The 21157-nt window shown below is 43.2% G+C and overlaps 1 protein-coding gene across 4 annotated transcripts in view; it reads left to right on the top strand.

The window, feature by feature from the left end:
- Positions 1-20712, top strand: part of sema3fa (sema domain, immunoglobulin domain (Ig), short basic domain, secreted, (semaphorin) 3Fa) — a 52008-nt gene extending 31296 nt beyond the window's left edge. Inside the window, exons 5-19 of one of the 4 annotated variants that reach the window (XM_035151579.2) lie at positions 2140-2259; positions 3868-3957; positions 5077-5170; positions 6873-6992; positions 8415-8554; positions 10485-10599; positions 16278-16347; positions 17112-17256; positions 17375-17597; positions 18109-18197; positions 18300-18341; positions 18491-18648; positions 18767-18849; positions 19014-19147; positions 19260-20712. In XM_035151579.2, the coding sequence (XP_035007470.1) occupies positions 2140-2259; positions 3868-3957; positions 5077-5170; positions 6873-6992; positions 8415-8554; positions 10485-10599; positions 16278-16347; positions 17112-17256; positions 17375-17597; positions 18109-18197; positions 18300-18341; positions 18491-18648; positions 18767-18849; positions 19014-19147; positions 19260-19688 (2052 nt within the window). In that variant the 3' untranslated portion in view covers positions 19689-20712. The remainder of the gene's footprint in view (positions 1-2139; positions 2260-3867; positions 3958-5076; positions 5171-6872; positions 6993-8414; positions 8555-10484; positions 10600-16277; positions 16348-17111; positions 17257-17374; positions 17598-18108; positions 18198-18299; positions 18342-18490; positions 18649-18766; positions 18850-19013; positions 19148-19259) is intronic. The other 3 variants (XM_035151580.2, XM_035151582.2, XM_035151581.2) reach the window with 3 other exon arrangements.
- The last annotated feature ends 445 nt before the right edge of the window (positions 20713-21157 follow it).

Below are 21157 nucleotides of genomic sequence, written 5' to 3'. Positions count from 1 at the left end.
TATTCAGAGTCTCACGCTGGTTACTTCCTGGAACCTTTTGAGCAATTCATCAACTCTCCGAACCAGTCAGGACGATGTACCTGTAAATATTCCAGCACGGCTGTAAACCTGCGTCCTGTGTGACCTGCTGCACGTTTCAACATTTACTGAAGCCCTGGTGTAAAACATCTCAGCTGTGTTTTCTTCTTGTATTTTCCGTGGAGGCCACTTCAGATGTGAATGTGGCGCTGGGGTCATTGAAGGACATTTTAAATCTCGCCTCTCATTCACTGTCGCCGCCGCCCTGATTGCTGAGTGCACACAGCTGCCACCAATTACGCTCGAGCGGGAGCCCGGAACGTGCGACACTCGGCCGTCGTCCCTGAAATCTGAAAACGCCTTCCACGCACCAACCTACGCATCTCATACATGACATAGATAAATGTATATTTAAGTAATTTAAATGTCTTTTTGCACCGCGATTCTTTTTTTCTTTGTTGTCCCGACTTACCACGGGAAGCTACAGGCCTGTGTGAAGTGTTAATACCATTCAAACATCCAGACAAAGCCACGGCGGAGTCCCCACCAGGACGAGATGGAAACTCATCATTGAAATTCATATTCAAACCAGATTTTCATTGTTTGATTTTGTTCTCACACACACACACACACACACACACACACACACACACACACACACACACACACACACACACACACACACACACACACACACACACACACACACACACACACACACTCTTCCATGTTGGGGGGTGAGCGCTGCCAGAGGTCGGTGGGCACGAGGCTCTGGCTAATAACCCTGCTCTCCCCTGCTGGTAGAGAGCGCAGGCTGCTGTTTATCCAACTGGAATGTTCATTTATGCGTGTTTGGTGACCCGCGCCTCTCACGGCCTCTGGCTACGTCGCATTGGCATCTGTATGTTCACGTGTGCATGTGCGAGCCTCCGTGTGTGTGTGTGTGTGTGAGCGTCTGGGTGTGTGTGTGTGTGTGTGTGTGTGTGTGTTAAAGGTGGGTTTGAAATTTCATCACTAAAATAAGAAATAAAATTGGCCACTGCGAGACGTCCTGGCAGCGCGGGCCGCTCTTTAGGGAATGACAGATGATGACAATTCAAAAGCAATTCAAAGGGGATGTCGGTTCAGGCAGGAGGTCAAAGGCAATCATCCCCACTGTGCTCTCGGTGGGGGGGCGCTGAATAATACACACAGGCCCACATGCATAAACACACACGCGCACACGCACATCCTCTGACTTGTGCATCTGTCGTGTAGCTAAGATCTGCCAAAGTGGCTCACCACCCCCACCCCCTTTTTTTTATGCTTGGTACATCCTTTCTTTTTCACCAGCTGTCACTAGCAGCCGACGTGACGGACAAATCTGAGCAGATATCATAAGCCCGTACATTTTTGTAGATGGAGTTTTGATTTGGGTGGATTGCGGAGCGGCAGAGGCGGACAGCTGGTTGGACCAATCGAGATTAGAAAGCTTGCAACCCTCGAAAGCACTGAGCTGTTTTCACCAGCGCCGCCTCTTTTGTCCTCCCTCTATAAAACTTGTTTTGTCTGCCTGAATTCTTTGCACTCAAATAATTGAAATTCTAACTAAACCACATCAGCGTCGAGATTTTCACGTCTTTGTCATCTTCTACAATAAAAAAAAACGCAAATTGGATATAAAAAAACAATTCCTTCCTAAAGGGCTAAATTTTCACTCAACAGTGTAATTATGCCTAACCAAAATGTTTTTCAGTTGTCAAGTCTGACGGAACATTGAATTGGCTCTTTCCCTCAAACCCCCGGCAAACACACTTGACAGCTCAGACCCACTGCTGCTCTTGGTTCCTGCCACATGGTTATATGGTGTTTGGAAACATTTTCCCTCCGACAGTGTGGTCTGGTGTGAAGCCCAGGCCAGGCCGACACTCCGAGCCAGGGAGCGGAGCTGCCAAGCACAAGCCGGCCAACAGCTGAAATGATAGATGTGAAGGTTTTAAGCCAGATAGAGGGGTTATTAACAAGCAGTGGGGCATTTTAGGATTATGTAACCAGTTTTTTTTTCGTTGGTTTTCATGTTCAACATCTTTTTTTAAATCTAAGTCTCTAATCCTGCTGGGTTTTTGTGTTGCCCTCCCACAGGGGGAATGTGGAAACTTCATCCGTCTGATCGAGCCGTGGAACCGGACCCACCTGTATGTGTGCGGGACAGGGGCGTACAACCCCATCTGCACCTTCGTGGACCGAGGACGCAGGTCGCAGGTAACCAAAGACACGGCCAGGCAGCCATGAAGACACTGTGACCTTTTGCTCTGAACCATATCTGTCAATCAATCTCGGATCAGGGAGTCTCCTTCTGCTCCTGCTCCTCAGTTTCATGGCCTCTGCTTTTCTTCAGTCATTTTCTGCCTCTTGGTTTTCATTGATTTGTTCTGTTTCACGGTCTGAAGGATTCAGAGGGGGGAAAAAAAGCTCTTGGCCGGTCGGTCTTGATCTCAATTATTACTCTGAAATTGCTGTTGTCGAGGCCCCTAACTGCCGCCGCTTAGAGATGTTTGCAGCACCAATTTTCCCTCACCGCTGGGAATCGCACATTGACAGTATATCGAGAGCAAACGTTGCCTCCTTGTAGACCTCGCTCCCTTCCTCACCTGTTTACCCACACTACGGCCTGTGGCCTGTCTGGCTGAGAGCCTCTGAAAGCCCATCATTACCGATGGAACCTCTCATCCATCATCAGCCTTGTAGCTTACCCCTTCTTCCGCCCCCTTCCTCCGTCCATCCCTCCCTCGCTCCAGCACGATGGCGCACACAGAGCGGCAGCAGCTGCCGGCCCGGGCTGCATGTCCGCACACTTACACTCACCGGTCCCACTGTTTAGTCTCTTGGTTCAAACGGAGGATTCAGGTTTCAATGTAAAGGTCAGTCCGCCTCTTGTCATTCAGCTTCTCCCCGAAGGCCCAAAAGCTATGCTGCTTCACACTGTAAGGATTTTCCGTGGTCAGAGTAGATGTAAACAGAAACCAATTGTTCCGAAATTCTTCCGCTTGGTACGCAGAGGGCTTCACACGTTTTTAGTCCTTAGTTGACGCGCCGTTTTTTTTTCACTATCTGGAAACATTCTCTTGTTCCATATACACAGCTGTTCACCTGTTTATTCAAAGTTCAGTGAAACTTGACTCAGTACACAGAACCCTGAACTGGAGAATCTGTTGTTGTCCCGATCGGCAACTCAACATGAGCTTTACGGATCACGTGTCCAAATCACAACAAATTCTCCGCTGCACCTCGTTTGGCCCTGAACATTACACATCGCAAGTGTGAAGCGGATCAGATGAACGGTTCTCAAATATGCAATCTACATACAGACAGAGATTACTGGAATTATTAGCTGCTTCAGTCATGTTTGAGATTACTTGGCAGGTTAAATATCCTGATGAAATGAAATAATTTCAGTATCTTTCACTAGTCCCATACTTACATTTCTATTCTTCACCTCATTACACTCTTTTGAAATTGTGTTATTGTTTGTCTCATTTTGTTCAGTTCTCTTCTCTGCTGCATGGTTTTTGCATGGAGTTTGTTGCTGTTGTGTTTGCATGACACTGAGTCGAATCTAACATGGCTCCTAAATGACAGAGGTCATCCACCAGACTCTGGTTTCACTCGCTTGACATTTTTCTCCATTTTTTAATTAAAAAAAATTCTTCGTCCAGTCTACTTGTTTTTTTGTTTTTTTCAATCCTTTTTTCCTACTATTTCCTATATATGTTATTGTCACAGGCATCACCAGTTGATTTTTACCACTGATCTGGAATCGAATGTCGGTAACGAGATGGCCCGCTGTGCCATGTCTCTGTTTTTATTTAGGGGTCCCACTTCCTACAGGCACCCCAATCTGGAGGGAGAACAAGTCGGGCAGCAGACTTCAGCACTACATCAGAGCACTTGGAGGCGAAGGTGGGCAGAAGGGAGATTTTGTAAAGGCTCTTTAGGTCTGACGCTCACCTGGAGAACTTTTGAACTCTCAGTTGAAGTAGGGGATCACCGAGTTCTGTTTTTGTTAGGTTGTTTAGGCCGCTAGCTGAACTGCTGAGTCTTTAAATAACTAGCATCAAAATGTTTACCATGGATCTATTTCTCTTTTTTTAACGGAGGAACCTTTTGTACTTTCCCCAGTGGCCTTCAACACAAAAGAGTACTTTATAAATGTGGTATTCCTATTCCTCTGTGTTTCTTCTTCATATTTTAATTCAATTTCTATTTATTCTGTCAATGGCTGTTAAGAGTGATTTCATATGTAGACATACGGTGAAATAACCCCCCAAAATACTGTGAATCACTTGTACTCCCTTCATCAGTTAAAGACACAGAGACATACAAATGATCAGCAAACTGATTGAACATTAAATGTGCAGAGTTTAGCAGTTATTACAGTCTTGAAGTTTATTTAGCTTTGTTCAAATGATAACACTTTCATCACAACACATGTTTTTTTGAGTCTTGCTATATAAAAACTGGGTAACAAATGCAGCTTTGACATTATTCTGCTTCCCTCTACATATATTTCCAACCCGTCAAGCATCATCAGCCAGCTTTGAAGTACCCGACTAAACTCGGCGCAGACACATACCCGGTGTTGACACAGATGTTCAAGATGTCCTCTTTCCCTATGAAATAATGGATTCTTGTTCCCGTTTGAGCCACTAACATGTGCAGCATGGTGGATGAGTTTTTTTGTGGATTGCTCTCAGCGTTTTCCTCCACCTCTCCATCTCACTGATAACCGGCTTTGTACGCGTTTTTGTTCCCCTCAGCGGATCCAGTGGTCCTGTGAGAGCGGGTTGTTCAGTGGCTGTAGAGTCACGGCTCACTCCTCATCGTTGTTACTCAGCTGATCACATCATTAGTTTGATGCTACTGTGAAGCATAAACTCAAACAAGTGCCTTGTACCTGCTGCAGTAAAATAATAATAATAATAATAGATTAATTCCTTTAACACAATAAATCGTTTACCAAGTGAGAAAGGAAAACAAAACAAACATATTAATGTTTTTCTGAATTCTTTTCCATTGCAGGAATATATTTTCCGACTTGAACCTGGTAAAGTGGATTCTGGTAAAGGAAAATGTCCGTATGACCCCAAACTGAACAGCGTCTCAGCTTTGATCAGTAAGTATCTACTTTTTTGTTGTATTTCTCTTTATATAAAATGTACAAGCAGCTTTAAAGAGCCCTCTATGGAAAACTAGAGGTTCTGCATGTCTTAACAGGGCTGGTCAATAAAATATCAATAATTTACAAAATAATGTTTTCACCAATAGCAATATAACAAAAGATCAATACATATCAAATATTACTTATTGATAGTGCAAACACAGCGAGGAGGTAAGACGCATAATTGATCTCCCTCAGTTTTTTAAATGCTTTGCTGTTGATCAAGTGTTTCTCATTTTGTGTTCATAAAGAAGAGTTTAAAACCACAACCTTAACTCAGGAGCAACAATCAGTCTTTAAACTTAAGTAAAGAAACAATAAACAAACATTTATCCTTAACTTGAAAATGTTTTAATCTTGATATCATTTTTGGCCATATCGTCCATCCCCATGACTTAAAAGCATAATTTTTCACTGCATTAACTGTTGGACTTTGTATTACTCAATTAGATTTCTTTTATTTAGTTTTTATGGTGTTTACTTAAAGAAAATCCATTGTTGGCTAGAGCACCTGTAAAGTAATACAATGCTCCTGTTGTGTGCTAGATTTACAGATTAAGGCAACCACTGACAAACCACCCATTCTTGTCTTATAGAATTGATTCATTCATGTTTAGTCTTTTTGACAGTGAAAACAATAAGAAATAAGGCCCTTTTTGACAAAGCCCATGTCTCTAGGTTGCTTGTTTTTGTCCTAAACATAAGCTAAAAGCAGGACATGTTGTTCTAATCAGTCCAGCTCTGGTACAGGTAGTTTTATTTGGTCAGACTCAGTGGGTGGTCTTCTGCTGTCAGCAGTGTACAGGTGGTCAAGCATGGCTGTTGATAAGTGACCTCCTGCCCTGTGTGTGGGGGGGGGCACAGAGAGCGCCTCTCTCACCTCAGCTCATTTCTAGCTGAACCGAGCAAAACTGTAACACTAAAAAAGAAAAAAAAACATCAGCTGCAGGTTTTCTTACACAACTGGCAGGGGAGACGGGTACCGCACTGACACCACACAGGAAACTGGAATTTCCCTGGTTTAGGCATTAGTGGGATTTTTAACACCACTGTTTCACCAACTGTATTTTACTTACCTCCTCAAAATGTCACTTCAAGTTTCAGCATATTTTACATGCATGGAAAACGAGGGTCTGGACATTTCTGCACATGCAGATTTCAGACATGATAGATTGGACTCTACTTGTGTGAAAATGTGTCTGCTGGAGATGCTGAACGGCTCCAATATCAGGATTTCCTTGACCCCAGTATATGAACCAAGAATCTGACTTGAAACTGTGGGAATACAGCCGTCTTTTCAAGTTACACTGATTGGCTTAATAAGCTTAAGTATGATTACAGTATAATCATAAGGTCACTGTTTCTAACCCGTATGTGACATTTCTGACTCCACTGAACAGACTTGAATGAGATGTTGAGGTATGATGTGTTTTTTGGCGCCGTCCTCTCGTCATGTACAGTTGATCTCTATCTTTGAACGGCCCATGTCCTCGCCCATCAGTCTGATTTTGACATGAGGGATGATGCAACGTTTTAATCAAGTTTCACTCACACTCGGTCGACAGCGTGTTCTCCATTTTGACCTGAAAAATTATTTTCATCCGTCATGACGTCACCTCAGCAACACCATTCCTCCTTCTTTCCCTGTGACTGACAGATGGAGAGCTGTACGCAGGAGTCTACATCGATTTCATGGGAACAGACTCTGCTATCTTCCGTACGCTGGGGAAGCAGACAGCCATGAGGACTGATCAGTACAACTCCAGATGGTTGAACGGTAATGTCTCCACTCACGGCTCGTGCTGCACCCAGCTTTATTTTCTTCCACTCATCCCTGTCCAGTTCATTTTTAATTTATTCCTCAGCTCTGTAAGAACACTGCTTTAATGTCTCAGGCAACAGCCGAGTGCTGCCTCCACATTACCAAGCAAATCCTCCGTGCCTAGCCTCCTAGAGTCTTCTAGGAATGCGAGTGTTGATCTTTCCAGCCTGCTCCACATGACCCACTGCTCATTTGACTTGAATCATAAAATGCACTTTGCTAATTGTGGACTGCACGTCTGCAGAGTCTGAAAACAAGGTCAGTAGTGTAGTTGCAGGGTGAAATGACTGAATGTCAATAATGACTCAGAGTAGCCTCCGCTGTCTAATGAACCGTGATTGTCACAGCACTTTAAATGCTCGTCGGGGTGCTGTCGGTTGATGTTTCTAAATCATCCACGGCCTCCCAGACTTTCCTCTGACCCTGTTGCCCTGACAACAGTCCCCTGGTAGTGGTACAACAGAATTGGGACACCTGAGTCCTGCTAATCAGCCATGTGGAATCTCTTTATTTACCCCCTCCCCCAATACATGCCCCCCCCCTCCGGTTTTGGTTTGTCCCCATTTGGGACCTTGATTGGTCGCGGTGGGGAGGGGCGCTCTGTGTTGCGTGTCCAGTGATGACCCAGTAAGTCAGCCAGTGGGAGTGCACTGTGATGCTACACTGAGCGTTGTCACTAGGAAGAAATTGAGGGGTGGGTTTACATTAGGACATATAAACTACTGTTCTGAGCTCCAGACAGTTATTAAAAAGCCTCTGCTTCATTAAGCTTATTTCTCAAAATTCAAATGATGTGTGTGGCTGAATCTTCATCAATTTGACTGAAAAAAATTTCAGATGATTTCAGATGTGCGCTTACAATTTCCTGAAATTTGCCAGAAGGGCTGTATGTGAGAACACAAATATCTGAATCAGCTGCTCCCGATATTTTCTGGAACTTTTCCTGACAGCCTCCTGGTAATATGTCAGAATGCAGCAGGAAAATATCTGGAAAATTCACAGCGAGCAAAGGACGAGAAACAGAAAAGCCCCAAAAGAGCCACCATACATGTGGAATAGGCCAAAGAAGAGTCAAAGTAGTGAGACGATGGGATTTGAGAGCTTTTGGCAATAATTATAGTAATAATAATAAATGCTTGCTTTAATAATTTCTGCTGTAAATACTCCTTCCTGACACTTGTTCTTGAACACAATCAGATCTGTATTTCTATAAATGATAGTTAATGTAATGTAAAGGTAAAGTTAGCTGCAGGCCCCTTTCAGACTTGATGAACTGTGGATTTGAACTGCTCTCACATTTGGACGCAGCTTGTGCGCAGAGGAACATGTGTTGCACAGCTACTAATGCTCTCTCCATCCATCTTTTCTTTTCTGCAGACCCCACATTCATCCACGCACACCTCATCCCAGACAGCGCAGAGAAGAATGATGACAAGCTCTACTTTTTCTTCCGCGAGAAAGCCTCCGAGATGGGCCAGAGTCCCATGACCCAGTCCAGGATAGGGCGGATCTGCCTGGTGAGTTATCACGCTCCCAGTCGGCAAACCTCATGTTGCTCATCACCAGTGAAAGGTTTATATGTCTCCATAATGGTTAGTTACAGTCTGTGTCCTGTTTCCTTGTCTCTTAGAGGAGCAGACAGAAAGCCCCCCCATTATCACCAGTAACAGCTAGAAACTGCTGAACAGAAAAAAAAATCACACACCACCAAATCCCCAGTTAGGAAACTAGATCTTCGCTCTTTGCCTCAACAGCTCGCTTCGGGAAGGATTCTGTTATTTCTGTTCCTCTGGATGAAATGTTTGAGTGGTGGAGTTTACTTTAGCCCACATCTGTGTACATGCATAGACATACATACAAAGCTGAGCTGTGTTTACTCAATGATGTAGCTGATGTGGCCTGAGGCACTTTCTTTCACCAGAGACGCACAGAAAAAAAACAGTGTCAAAAACGTTCAAGTCATCTCAACATGGACTCCAGAAAAACTCAGGATGCTCCTGTGTTTGTAAGATGCATCTTTAAAGTATGTAATTTACAAGATGGATACTAAACAAGAATAAGAGTCTTTAGCCCTGTGGGCAGCTCAGTGAGGCTTTATTTAGGTACAGCACCGCCTTAGATCAGCATGATTACAATGTGGACCTATAGCAGGTATAATGTTATGTTAAACCATCTTAGTTTAGTCTGTGTTAGCATTTATTCTTCTGCAGTAAATACAACATGCTGCTGCGGCTAATTCCAATGTCATGAAGTAGCTTGTTTTTGGTCATAAACCAAATTATTGGGCAAACAGACAGTTTTAGTTATTTATTTTTAGCATTACTTTTGCCGTCCCCCGTAATGTTTCTTTATCTTGCAGTTGTTTCCTGTTGCCATCATGCAACATGGTCATTTCATTATAGGTACACAAGTGTGGAGTCATCTGTATCCGTGCAGTTTTCATCTGTACAGTAACTGGTTCCGAATGAATCAGACAGTACCACACTGCATCCTTTACTAATTATATAACCATGCCTATTGCTGCAGTACTGGATCTTTATACTTCAAAGTTCAAAGTAAAATTCGATAAGCTGATCCATACTGCAGGGAGACGTTGGGTGGAATGGGCTACATATGGCTCAGAAGTAGTAGAAGAAGAAAGGTATTGTGAGGTATTGCAAGGTTACGCAATAGTAATCCTCAAGTATTCCCACCATAACCCTTCAGGGGCTAAATTCATCATGGTGGCACTAGAGGAAAAGTCAGGGATCGCAAAATGCATTAAAAAAACATCACCATGAAGATATGTACAAAAATGTTTGCCAGTGTTCATTGAGATATGTATCTGAACAAGTGAAAATGTTCACCTGCTGGTGAATGATCACCTTTATAATGTATCACCATGTATCCTTACTTGAGTAGCCGCTCAAGTGTGAACCTACTGGTGGAGATAGACAAAAAGTCAGAAGATTATCTAAATCAGTTTTACTTCATCCTCTGGGGACCATGAATGGCTTTTTATTTCAATCCATGTTATAAATGTGGAAACAATATGGACCAATTCCAATAAACAGATCAACTGACATTTCCATCCCAAAAGCCTAAAACTAAATAAAACATTTCTCTCTGAGTCTGTTGGATGAAACTTGTTTTTTTTCCATCCTCTGTTACATTAGATAAGGATAGTCTCGATTTCTTCGCCCCGTGCAGCTCTTTTGGACTCTGAAGTCCGTCGAGTTCCAGCACATGAATCATTTTCCCAGGGCTCGAGTGTCTACCTCCGTAGTAGACGTTGGCTGACCTCCCGAGCAGATGGGCCAAGCTGAATCACAGGGCTGATCTTTATTCAAACAGGCCCAACAACAACACTTAGTTTGGACGGTTGTTTCAAACAGCTGCTAGTCAGACGCTGGACGGACTGTCGGTGTTGAGGTGGATGAATGACTACTGTGTGTCTCTGCCGCACAGAATGACGACGGTGGACACTGCTGCCTGGTCAACAAGTGGAGCACATTTCTGAAGGCTCGACTCATCTGCTCGGTGCCTGGACCGGATGGCATCGAGACGCACTTTGATGAACTGAGTGAGTTTACATTATTATTCCGGTTGTAATCTCTATAAACACATTCTGCATGTGAAGATGCAGAATCTGTTGGCGAAGGACGAGATTTTAGGGCCAGAAACCATCTGATTTCCATTTGTTTGGCCAATCAGGTTTGAGCAGGCTTCAGTTGCCGAAGGTAAACTGTCCATATGGAGAGAAAAACCTATTACCTTTTATCATTTGTCTTTATTCATATGCAGATAGCGTTATAAGAGATTAGCCAAAATGTCGTATGGACCTAAAACATCTGCAAAAAGTATCAATGTTTGAGTTTTGTTTGGAGAAACGTTCGACTCGTGTGATAAAAGAAGCTGTAAAAAAAAAAGTAAACGGCAAACAGATGATGGACTCTTGGCCCAGATATCTGTTATAATGACCTTTGCCCATAGAGGCTAATTTGTTTTCCGGCAACAGCTGATTGGCTCAGAGATTGTCGCTTTTTCACACTCTCCCTCCATATCCGACCCTTTTGTCTGTTAACGCTCTAATCAACATTTACCATCTTAAACATGACACATTTTTAAAACTTTCTCACAAAAGTCAAATAACAATCACTTAATGTGACGTTTTGCAGATACATTTCTACAGGTCTTTGAGCATTTAACACATCTGCATGGAGTTAGCATCATGCTCATAATGAGCTCGTCTCTGATTTGACGGGAAAGAAAAAACTTGGCAGAAGGAAAGTGAGAATTCTTACATGGCCGTGTAACCACAGCGATGCAAAACGAGTCTCTCCAGACGGACTTCATGTTGACAGACTCCGTATCCACAACTTTCTCATTTGTAGAGTTCTCTTCACATTGAGCAGCTTACTGTACTCTACGCCTCTGCTCATGTGCAAAGGTACTGGTGAGAATCCGAGGGAAGCTGCAGCTTTAGATTAAGGTATCACTGACGCATACATGTTAATCTTGACATGTATATTCCTTTGAGCATTAACATGGCTCTCGTACTGTAGGTGCCACCCTGAAGAGTTTCTATCCTTCGTGATGATCGCTCTGCTTCCTTCAGCAGTTTTTCTTTTTACACGTTTTATTGCGTTTCTTTTTCCCAGCAAGAGATACAAAAACCAACGAACGTCTTCTTGTACTTCTATCTCAGTGAGGACACTAGTTGGCATAATGCATTTCCTAGCCCCTCACCCTAACCTTAACCTCAACTAAATGTCTAATCCTTATCTTAACCCAAAGTTAAGTTAAATTCTAACATTAACTCTAAAAGAAAATCTTAACCCCAAAAAAATGTGCACTGGCCAAAATGTCCTCATTTTGAGGTCCCCACAAAGACACAGGTACAAGTACACACACAGGACATACACACACACACACAAGCAATGAGCAGCTGGGATCAGTCCGACCCCTGTTGATCATCCCGGCCCGTCCATCATTCACATGACTGACAGGATTAAAGCAGGGATTTGTAGTAATCTTGAAATTACAGTGACTGTTGGTATGAGCAGCAGATTTTTGACGACTTCTCAAAAGTGTGTTCTCATTTATTCGCACACATTTTCACGATGGAGAAATCTGCATTATCACATTATGCAAGTTAATATTTACTTTGAGTCGTCTGACTTTCCCTGAATCCTGCTGACGGGATGGACTCGAGTTAATCTCAAATTAATGAGTTTTAAGCCTTCTGGGAAGCAGCTGTTTCAAGAGATGACACGAAGGACTCACTAAATAAAGACAATGCTCCGTATGGAGAGTATGGAAGTGGTTGAAATGTTTGGATGACATTACAATAGTTATAAATGTGCCCAACAGCACCAGTTTAAGAAAATAAGGACTACAGTGTCATTACAAATTGTTATGAGACTAATAATTATGTTCAAATTAACATAGACAGACAAATGCAGATTGATTGCATTCCCTTATATCTCTTCTCCCTTCTGCACAACTCCATCAATCAAACATTATTTTTATGGCACATTTAATTTTAAGTTAGTGCAGTTCAAAGTGCTGATATAGTACTGATGGATTTTAAGAGCTGTAACAATAAAAACTTTTTAATGTAAAATAATTGGCTGGCTGACCCGTGGTCACTCCCTATTTAAGATGGCTTCTAATCATCTCAAAATGTTTGCTTGATGAAGGTCTAGCACCAAAAGGTCCCAGCAGCATCAAAAACAAATCACCGATTGCAAGTTGGCCAGTGTGCTGGAGCTTTTTCCCCAGTTTTTGATCTTCTCGTCTCTCTCCTACGCACCTGTTCTGCCAAATGGAGGTGCGAAGCATTCTTTAGTTCTTGAGTCATAATGTAAAATAAGAAATAAAAGTTAATAACATCGGATAAAACGCACGCTAATAAAATTACCGTACATATAAACCAAACATAGATGCAATAAATGAATGCTTGTAAACCACATTTAAAAGCCAGGCTACAGAGAGGTTTCAATCCTTTGGCGTTTAGAGCTTTCAGCTCTCAGGTTCAGTGTTCCAGCAGTAGAGGCTGTGATGGTCGGCTTCATTTGTTTCCTATTATTGTCCAGTTTCATTTAGATTTGGTCCATTTACTGTAATTTTGTGAATCAAACAGAGATATGAGCTGACTGCATGAAAACATCCTTTATTCATAATGACACGATTTTGCTAGTTGCAGATTTTGCAGTAACAGCGTTCAGTGTCAGTCGGTCCTCTGCTGTCAGTGCTGCTGTACTTTCAGTCCGTGCCCAGCGCAGCGGGTCAGCTGTTGCCTCAGTGCAGATGAGCACTCGTGGTGAGGTCACTGCGAGTCCGCTGACGTCCCACAGCTCTGTGGTCGGCCTCCCCCTCGACCACAGAGCGTCTGGTAGAAATGTGTTCTGTCTCCTGCGGGTCCTGCTGGAGCCCAGCAGAGGCATCAGAGTGGCTGCGTGAGGACTCATGGGAGAGAGCGAAGTACATTCAGATGGTGGAGCCGAGCCGAGGCGAAACAGAGGAAAAAGCATTCAGTGTCTCAGCCGGGGAGAGGAGGATTATACAGACAGAGTGAAAACGACACATATAGACGCAGGAGGGATGAAAATGTCTGCCAGACAAAAGCAGAGAATAAAAGCGTGGGCGGTAACGTTTATTGCCTTTTCTGAAATGTAATTATGGAGTGAAACTTTTTTTCATTGAGCTATTTTTTTGCTGTCCCTGTCGTCCACAAATCCCTGAACCCTTTCATTCTTAATGACGAAGTTGAAGAAGCTGCTTTTCTGTTGGTTTTCTCTGTAATCACTCTGAGTGGACATTTTCAACAACATATTTTAGGTGCTCGTCTCTCAGAGTGGGTATCAAGGAGATAATCATATACAATCTGTTGGAATTTGACAGTCCTGGCTCCATCCTGGGACTATTCATCCCCCCTTCCTCCTTAGTTTCCTCACAGCACCTTTATTTATCCCCGGTCTTTGTGCTCACAGCAGCCGGAGACGTTTCTCTGCTGATGTGATGCAGCGAGAGCTTCACAGACTCTGATCTGTCTGATCTGACACATAAGAAACAAAAGTTGCTGTGACGCAACTTGTTCTCGACTGATTTGTGTCTTCTCTCCTTCGCTGCTCTCGCTCTGTAGCCGGGAGGTCTTGTCAAACTGGCGTCAGAGGGGTTATGAATTTCTACCCTCGTTTGCCAAAAGTTGATTTTTGCCTCAGTGTGCTGCCATTACCTGTCATTTTTATACCTCGAAATGTTTGGGGGTTGTTGTTTTTTTTTTCTTTCTGAAGAGATTTTAAAAAGAACTGATCAAAAGCAGGTTTGTGGATTTTGCGTCAGAAGTGACATCTTTAAACAAGCCACGTGAATTGAAGCTTCCTCCTGTTTATTTTGCGCCAGCTACAGACAACGCCAAGGGCACGAGGATCAGCGTTTCACATAACTGGGGCTTAGCAGTTTGTTCTTTGACGCGCCGCCTCTCGGGTTCACTCAGGTGATATGGGAGACATAAATACAGTATGTGAGTGGTGGCTCTGCGTCTTTGCTGTGGTGTGTCACATTAATAGCTCGACAGATAACCATGAAAAGGGTCTCAGGTTATAAAGGAGAGGATCCGATTCGATGCCTGTTCATTGTAATTGGTATTTTTCCAAAGAATTTCTGCTGTCGGTAATTATTGTACCTAACTGTTCAAGGCCATTTGAAACAAGTGATCCGTGCTCTTTTCTCTGTAGTTTTTCCATTAATGCAACGCAATGAATGGTCCTGTGTGTCCGAGTGCGGATGAGGTGTTATTCTACTCAACCTGTCTCATTTAAACTAATTTCACTAATTTCACTTTTCTTCCGTACTGTTTTTCCTCGCACTTTTCTCTCATTAAGTCATCAGGGGATATGCAGGGTTAACAACAGCCTCTGCCCTGTACAGTCATTGGATGCATATGGCTCCTATTAAAGCCGTGTTTGACCAGAGATCTCCATTTCACGTCTATTCCCCGCTGAGACAGGTTAGTTTCAGCCCCGTCTCAGGACGAGCCTGAATTCCGGATCTCGCTGAGGCTCTGTGGTAACCACAACTCTGGAGCAGCGCTCCCCCCACGTAGGAAGCAAAAAGTCTCCATATGTTAAAATGAAAATGACTTCAGGTCGGAACCAGGTGTGAACTAATAAATTCCCATGATGATCAAATACCAGACGCAGACATGAATATTTACTTTTCTTTGTCTGCACATTCATTGTGGGACTGTTATTGTGCTTCTGTAAAAAGGCAGCATTTTTTAGTATATTCAACATATTCACTCACGTATTGCACTCATGGACAAATTTTGAGGTACTTGTACATTTTTCCATTTTCTAGTACTAGTACACTGTCCGTTCTAAACCTGCCTGTTATAGAATGGGCTGTTTGTTTGGCCTGGTTGCATCTTCTCTTTCTGAAACTGTAAAAGTGACCTGCAGTAATTGAGCCGTGGCAAATAAAAGCCTGCTGCAGGACTCGGTCCACAGAACCGTGAAGCTGCTGCATCGCTGCTGCACACAGAGCTGTTCACCTGTTTATTCAAAGTTCAGCAGAGCTCGACTCAGTACGGAGGAACCGGAGAATCAGTTGCTGTTGTCGTGAACTTGCTGTTGTCGTGATTGACAGTTGTGTTGATGAGTTCCAGCCGCTGGTCGTTGCAGTGTTGGGGTTTTAGATACTAAGGCTTGTTAAAGCATTAGTATGAAAACCTGTACAAGCTGTTTTTCTTTGGACCCCTTACTAAAAAAGCAGAGTTGAGGTCGAATCTTTAGTCTGTTATTTCACACACAAAAAAATGTAGTGAAAATATGAACATGAGCAGCAGAGCTTTTCTGTTTTCACATCACACCCATCCTCTCACGACCTGCCAGATTTATCCTTTGCCCCTTTGGAGGGGAATAAATTACCATGCATAGGAACCACTAGACCAAACTACTAAACTTTATTCAAAGTAGATCAAAATACTTGTGTATATGATATATATAGTGTCATATATATATATATATATATATATATATATAATCATAATATCAATATAAATCACATTGGACATTTTCTGCAAAAGAACTTTTATTTGGATATTTGAGTAACATTTTGAAAGCCAGACTTTCTATTGCAATAGTGTATTTTTAAATTCTCTTATTGTTATTTTTATTCAAAAAAGGATCTAAATACTTCCTCCTTGACTGTGTTTCGTGGTTTATTACTAATGACTACAAATGTGTTTCTTATCAGGGGATGTGTATATCCAGCCAACTCAAGACACCAAGAATCCTGTCATCTACGGAGTCTTCTCAGTGTCGGGGTGAGTGACTGACAGCTTATTTTAAAACTCTCTAACTTTCATGCAGTTTGGAGGGAAGGTGTCATCTGTTTTGTTTTTATTATCCGTTTGTCGCTCCGCCTGAAGGTGTCAGCTCTCTCTGATATTGAAATGCTGTGTTGCGTATGGCCTGTCAGACTCAGGCTACAAAGACGCGACAGAAAGCGAATCTGGGGCCCAGGGGGTTGCGCGCCTCTGCAGTTCCTTATAGGTCAGATTTGATAGCGAATTGTCACTCAGCACAAAGCATTAAAATTCAAGGCAGCCAACCAGACGCGTAAATTGAGATTCAGAGTGCACACAAGCAGGGAGACGTGCGCACGGAGTCATAATAAACACGTCTTGATTAATGTATTTGAGAAACAAATATTGTCACGGTTTCCTTCCTGTCCTCGGGGCATCAAGCACATTTTCAACCCAGCTGATAAAAACACATGTGGCGCTAATGATAGAGGCCCATGACAGGAGTAACAAACATGGTACACCCACCGCGCAGCAGCGGCAGCCCGAGCTCCGGCGATTTCTCTGCAGCACGTGGGTGTTTGTATGTCAGTGTATCAGACAGCTCGACTCTATCCCAGTCGCTCCGAGAGTGTTTTTGTGCGTCAGAATGTTTCAGCGTCGCTCCTCTAAGAGCCCGGCTGAGTACGTGGGAAGGAAGTAGATTGCAGCAGCCACAGAGAGGCACCCACAGTAATTATCTCGGGAGAGTGAGTTAATCTGTCTCCCTGCGTTTTCTCCTCCAGCGCCGTCTTTAAAGGCTCGGCGGTGTGCGTGTACTCCATGGCCGACATCCGCATGGTGTTCAACGGGCCCTTCGCCCACAAGGAAGGGCCCAACTACCAGTGGGTGGCGTACTCGGGGAAGATCCCCTACCCACGACCTGGCACTGTAAGTAATACACAACAAAGCACCTTTTCTCTCATTAAAAGGAAAACTCTCTGTCATCGTTTTTCCCTGCAGAAGGAATTTGGTAAATTACAGCTTTGTCATTTTTCTTTTGTCTTAGTGTCCTGGAGGCACCTTCACCCCTAACATGAAATCCACAAAGGATTACCCAGATGAGGTTATCAACTTCATGAGAAACCACCCCACCATGCACAATGCTATATACCCAGTGCACAAGCGCCCCCTGGTGGTCAGAACCAACGTGGAGTATGAGTTCACCACAATTGCCGTGGACCAAGTGGCAGCTGCTGACGGCAACTACGAGGTGCTCTTCCTGGGAACAGGTTAGTAGTCGAAGGCATTTACTGACATTATGTGATAACTGACCTGTAATATAAAAATCATGTTATTGTGTTTGTAGATTCATACCATGTAGTGTTCATAGCCCTCGTTCACTTCTGGAACATCATTCCACCCTTATATGAATTCAACTCACATTTCCCTTTCTCTGTAAATCCCTTTTAAAAGAAATCTTAAAATATACTTTCATAGCCTTACATTTGTTTCATTTACATTTGTTTAATCAAATTAAATTTGTTTACTTTATTTATTCTTTTATTATATTCCTTTATTATGTATCTCGTTTGAATTATTATTTTATTGTACTGCCAAGCACCTTGTATCGTAACCTCAAACAAAAGGCACTTTATAAATAAAGATTGATTTTGAATAGATTAGAGCCTTTAAATTTTAGGGGTAGGAGATGAGTCAAAGTGTGGGATTCAAATATACATTTCATGAATATGAGAAGATGAATGCAGTCAACAGGGTTGGATCCACTCTTGTGTTTTACAGATCGAGGGACAGTCCAGAAAGTTATTGTCCTGCCAAGAGACGACTTGCAGACAGAGGAGCTGGTCTTGGAGGAAGTGGAGGTCTTTAAGGTCAGTCACCTTTTTAAATTCTATTAATCCTTTTTCTATCGCTTTATCTAAAATCATCGTGTTTAATATTTACTCAAAGCTGTTTTAACTGTATCACTGCAGGTTCCCACTCCAATTACCACCATGAAGATTTCATCCAAACGAGTAAGTTAATTTTTACCAAAAGAATCATTTTAAACATGATATAATCTCATGTTATATAAAATAATGACCTGTACCTAAATGTTCCATGGCTTAATACAGAATGTGTATACGCTTTTTAAATTCTGATCCTCACATGTGTTTTATTATAGCAACAACTGTACGTGGGGTCAGTCCTGGGTGTGACCCACCTCGCGCTCCATCGCTGCGACGTGTACGGCGAGGCCTGCGCTGACTGCTGTCTGGCCAGAGACCCGTACTGCGCCTGGGACGGCAAATCCTGCTCGAGATACTCTGCCTCACAGAAGAGGTGAGCATCAAGATAGTGTTTGTTTTTCAGAAAAGTCTCACCCATGTGCATATGTGACTTTTTATGATGATAAGACGCTATAATATGTTGACGTTGAGCTTTTTATTTCCGTTTGTTGATCTGACCCCTTTAGACGGAGCCGACGACAGGATGTAAAGTACGGCAACCCAATCCGCCAGTGCAGAGGTTACAACTCCAATGGTGAGTGTTCAGACTGCAGAGACACACACACACACTCAATTCAGCAATTAATACATTTACTTATTATCTACCTCTCGAGAACTTGCATGTGCTCTCTATCTTTTTTACATATTTTATTTTCTCAGAAGTAATACATTAATATATGTTCACATATTGTTTGATAGCAAACAAGAACACTCTGGAGACCGTTCAGTATGGTGTGGAGGGCAGCACCACGTTTGTGGAGTGTCAGGCCCGGTCTCCTCATATGTCCCTGAAGTGGCACCTGCAGAAGGAAAACAGTGACAGAAGGAAAGAGGTGAGCTGAGGTTTTACTGCAAAGCTGTTCTAGTTTCTCTACTACCAAATTCACTGAACTGATCTGGTGTTTAAGTTTTTTTAATTCTCAGTTCTCCTCCTCCACTTTCCAGATTCGCTCCGAGGGCCGCACCCTGAAAACAGAGCAGGGCCTTCTAATCCGCTCACTGCAGTCCTCTGACAGCGGCATATACCAGTGCACGTCCACGGAGAAAAACTTCAAGCACACGCTCGTCAAGCTGCAGCTCGTGGTCCTCTCCAGCCGCACGGTCAACAGCGTGCTGGTGGAGACGGGCAGCCCGGCGCTGCCCCCGCTCCAGTCCAGCGCCTGGACCCCGAGCGCTGGCCAGTACAAGGACCTGCTGACGATTCTGAGCCAGCCGGAGATGGGCCTCATCAACCAGTACTGCCAGGATTACTGGCAGCTCGGAGACGCCGGCCTCGGGGACAGCAAAGCCAAAAGCCTGAAGGAGCTGAAAGAACAGAAGAAGCCGCGCAACCGTCGGCATCACGACGAGGAAACGACTCCGGCTGAGACATGAGGAGCTGGACGAGGCACCCCGTCATCCTCAAACCCCTCCCCGTCTACCACACAACCTCCGAAACACTGCAACCCTCCATCTTAGGGAACTGAAATCATGTTGTCATCATGGACGAGACAGACACTGCAACCCAAAGCAACAGCATCCAACAGTTTCTATGTAACTGTTCAAAAAATTCACAATATTTATTGTAGGTTGTAAAAAGTAATTCTTTGTACGTATTTAGAAGACATGTTTTTTGTGAATAGGTCAATCTGTGCAAATATTGTTGTTATTATATTATTGTTAGTGTTATTTCTTTATAACAATGTGTTATTATGTTGAGAATATGTTTATGTTTGGTGTTTTTGAGAAACAGCAACAGTAACCAAGGACGTTGGAAGTGTCCACACAAGGACGAGGACCGATGGACGTGTATTCAGAAACGGTTAATGTTGGGATCACATGACTGCTGGCAGTATTCAGTGTCTAAGCCGGAGGTGGAATCAAGGAGTCACTGCTCTTCTTCCTGAAATGTCTTCACCAGAACGCTCTACTGTGTAACAGACAGTTTTTTTTTATTTTTATGACTGCAAGATACAAGCTATTGACAGAAGGATGATGACATTTCATGGGACATTTTCCGGATAAAGAGAAATGCCCACAGACTGCAGCTGTGTCACAGTCCTTCAGTCACTTGGTAATGAACAGTCATCTCCTCTCTAGACGATGTGGTCCAGCCCCGGCCGAAAGCCACGACGTTATTTCACTCATCGCCCGAATTCTTCCGAAATCCGTTGCTGCCAAGTGTTTGTTTTGTTTCTATGTGAATATCACATCTCAATGTTGTATCCTTAACAAACGTGATCTTCGTGATAAGCTGTTTTTATTTAGTTTTTTTGCGGGGGTGGGGGGGAAAGGGTCTTTTAACGACACAAAAGCTGAAAATATAACATTGCCTTCTCTTTTCTCTCTGTTTCGAGATAAGAAATTCCAGCAGGCAGCTACGTGTGAGTTTGTGACAGTTTGTGATTTAAAAAGAAAAGAAAAGAAAAAGAAAAGAAAAAACTATTTGAGACAAAGCACCTTCTGTTGCCAAATCAGTGATCTTGATGAACAGTAAATACTTCACATGTACCTGGGGCATATTATGCAGTTTATTCATATGAGCGAGCATTCAGCTTCTATGTTGTAACGGAATTTTCTAAGCTCGCGATGAATCCAAAGTTTGCATTCCTGCCAGTTTTATGCTAAATATGGGGGATATTGTGTTTGGCCACTTAAACCAGTCGACACTTCAGTTAGAACACCGTGACTAATGTGTTGTTTCGCTTCAGTGCTTGAGGACTGGTCATTTTATCGGTGCAGAGCTACTTTCGGTCGGTCTAGTGCAGATCCATCCTGCTCTCAAGCACGCCACAGACTTTATAAACCTGAGCCGCTTCCATACAGTTAAAAAAAACAGTGTCACAACCAGTACAACCACTAAA

Source organism: Hippoglossus stenolepis, chromosome 3 (genome assembly GCF_022539355.2).
Source record: "Hippoglossus stenolepis isolate QCI-W04-F060 chromosome 3, HSTE1.2, whole genome shotgun sequence".
Lineage (NCBI taxonomy): Eukaryota > Metazoa > Chordata > Actinopteri > Pleuronectiformes > Pleuronectidae > Hippoglossus > Hippoglossus stenolepis.
Note: the sequence above shows the minus strand (reverse complement) of the source record. Positions and strands in the feature narration are given on the sequence as shown.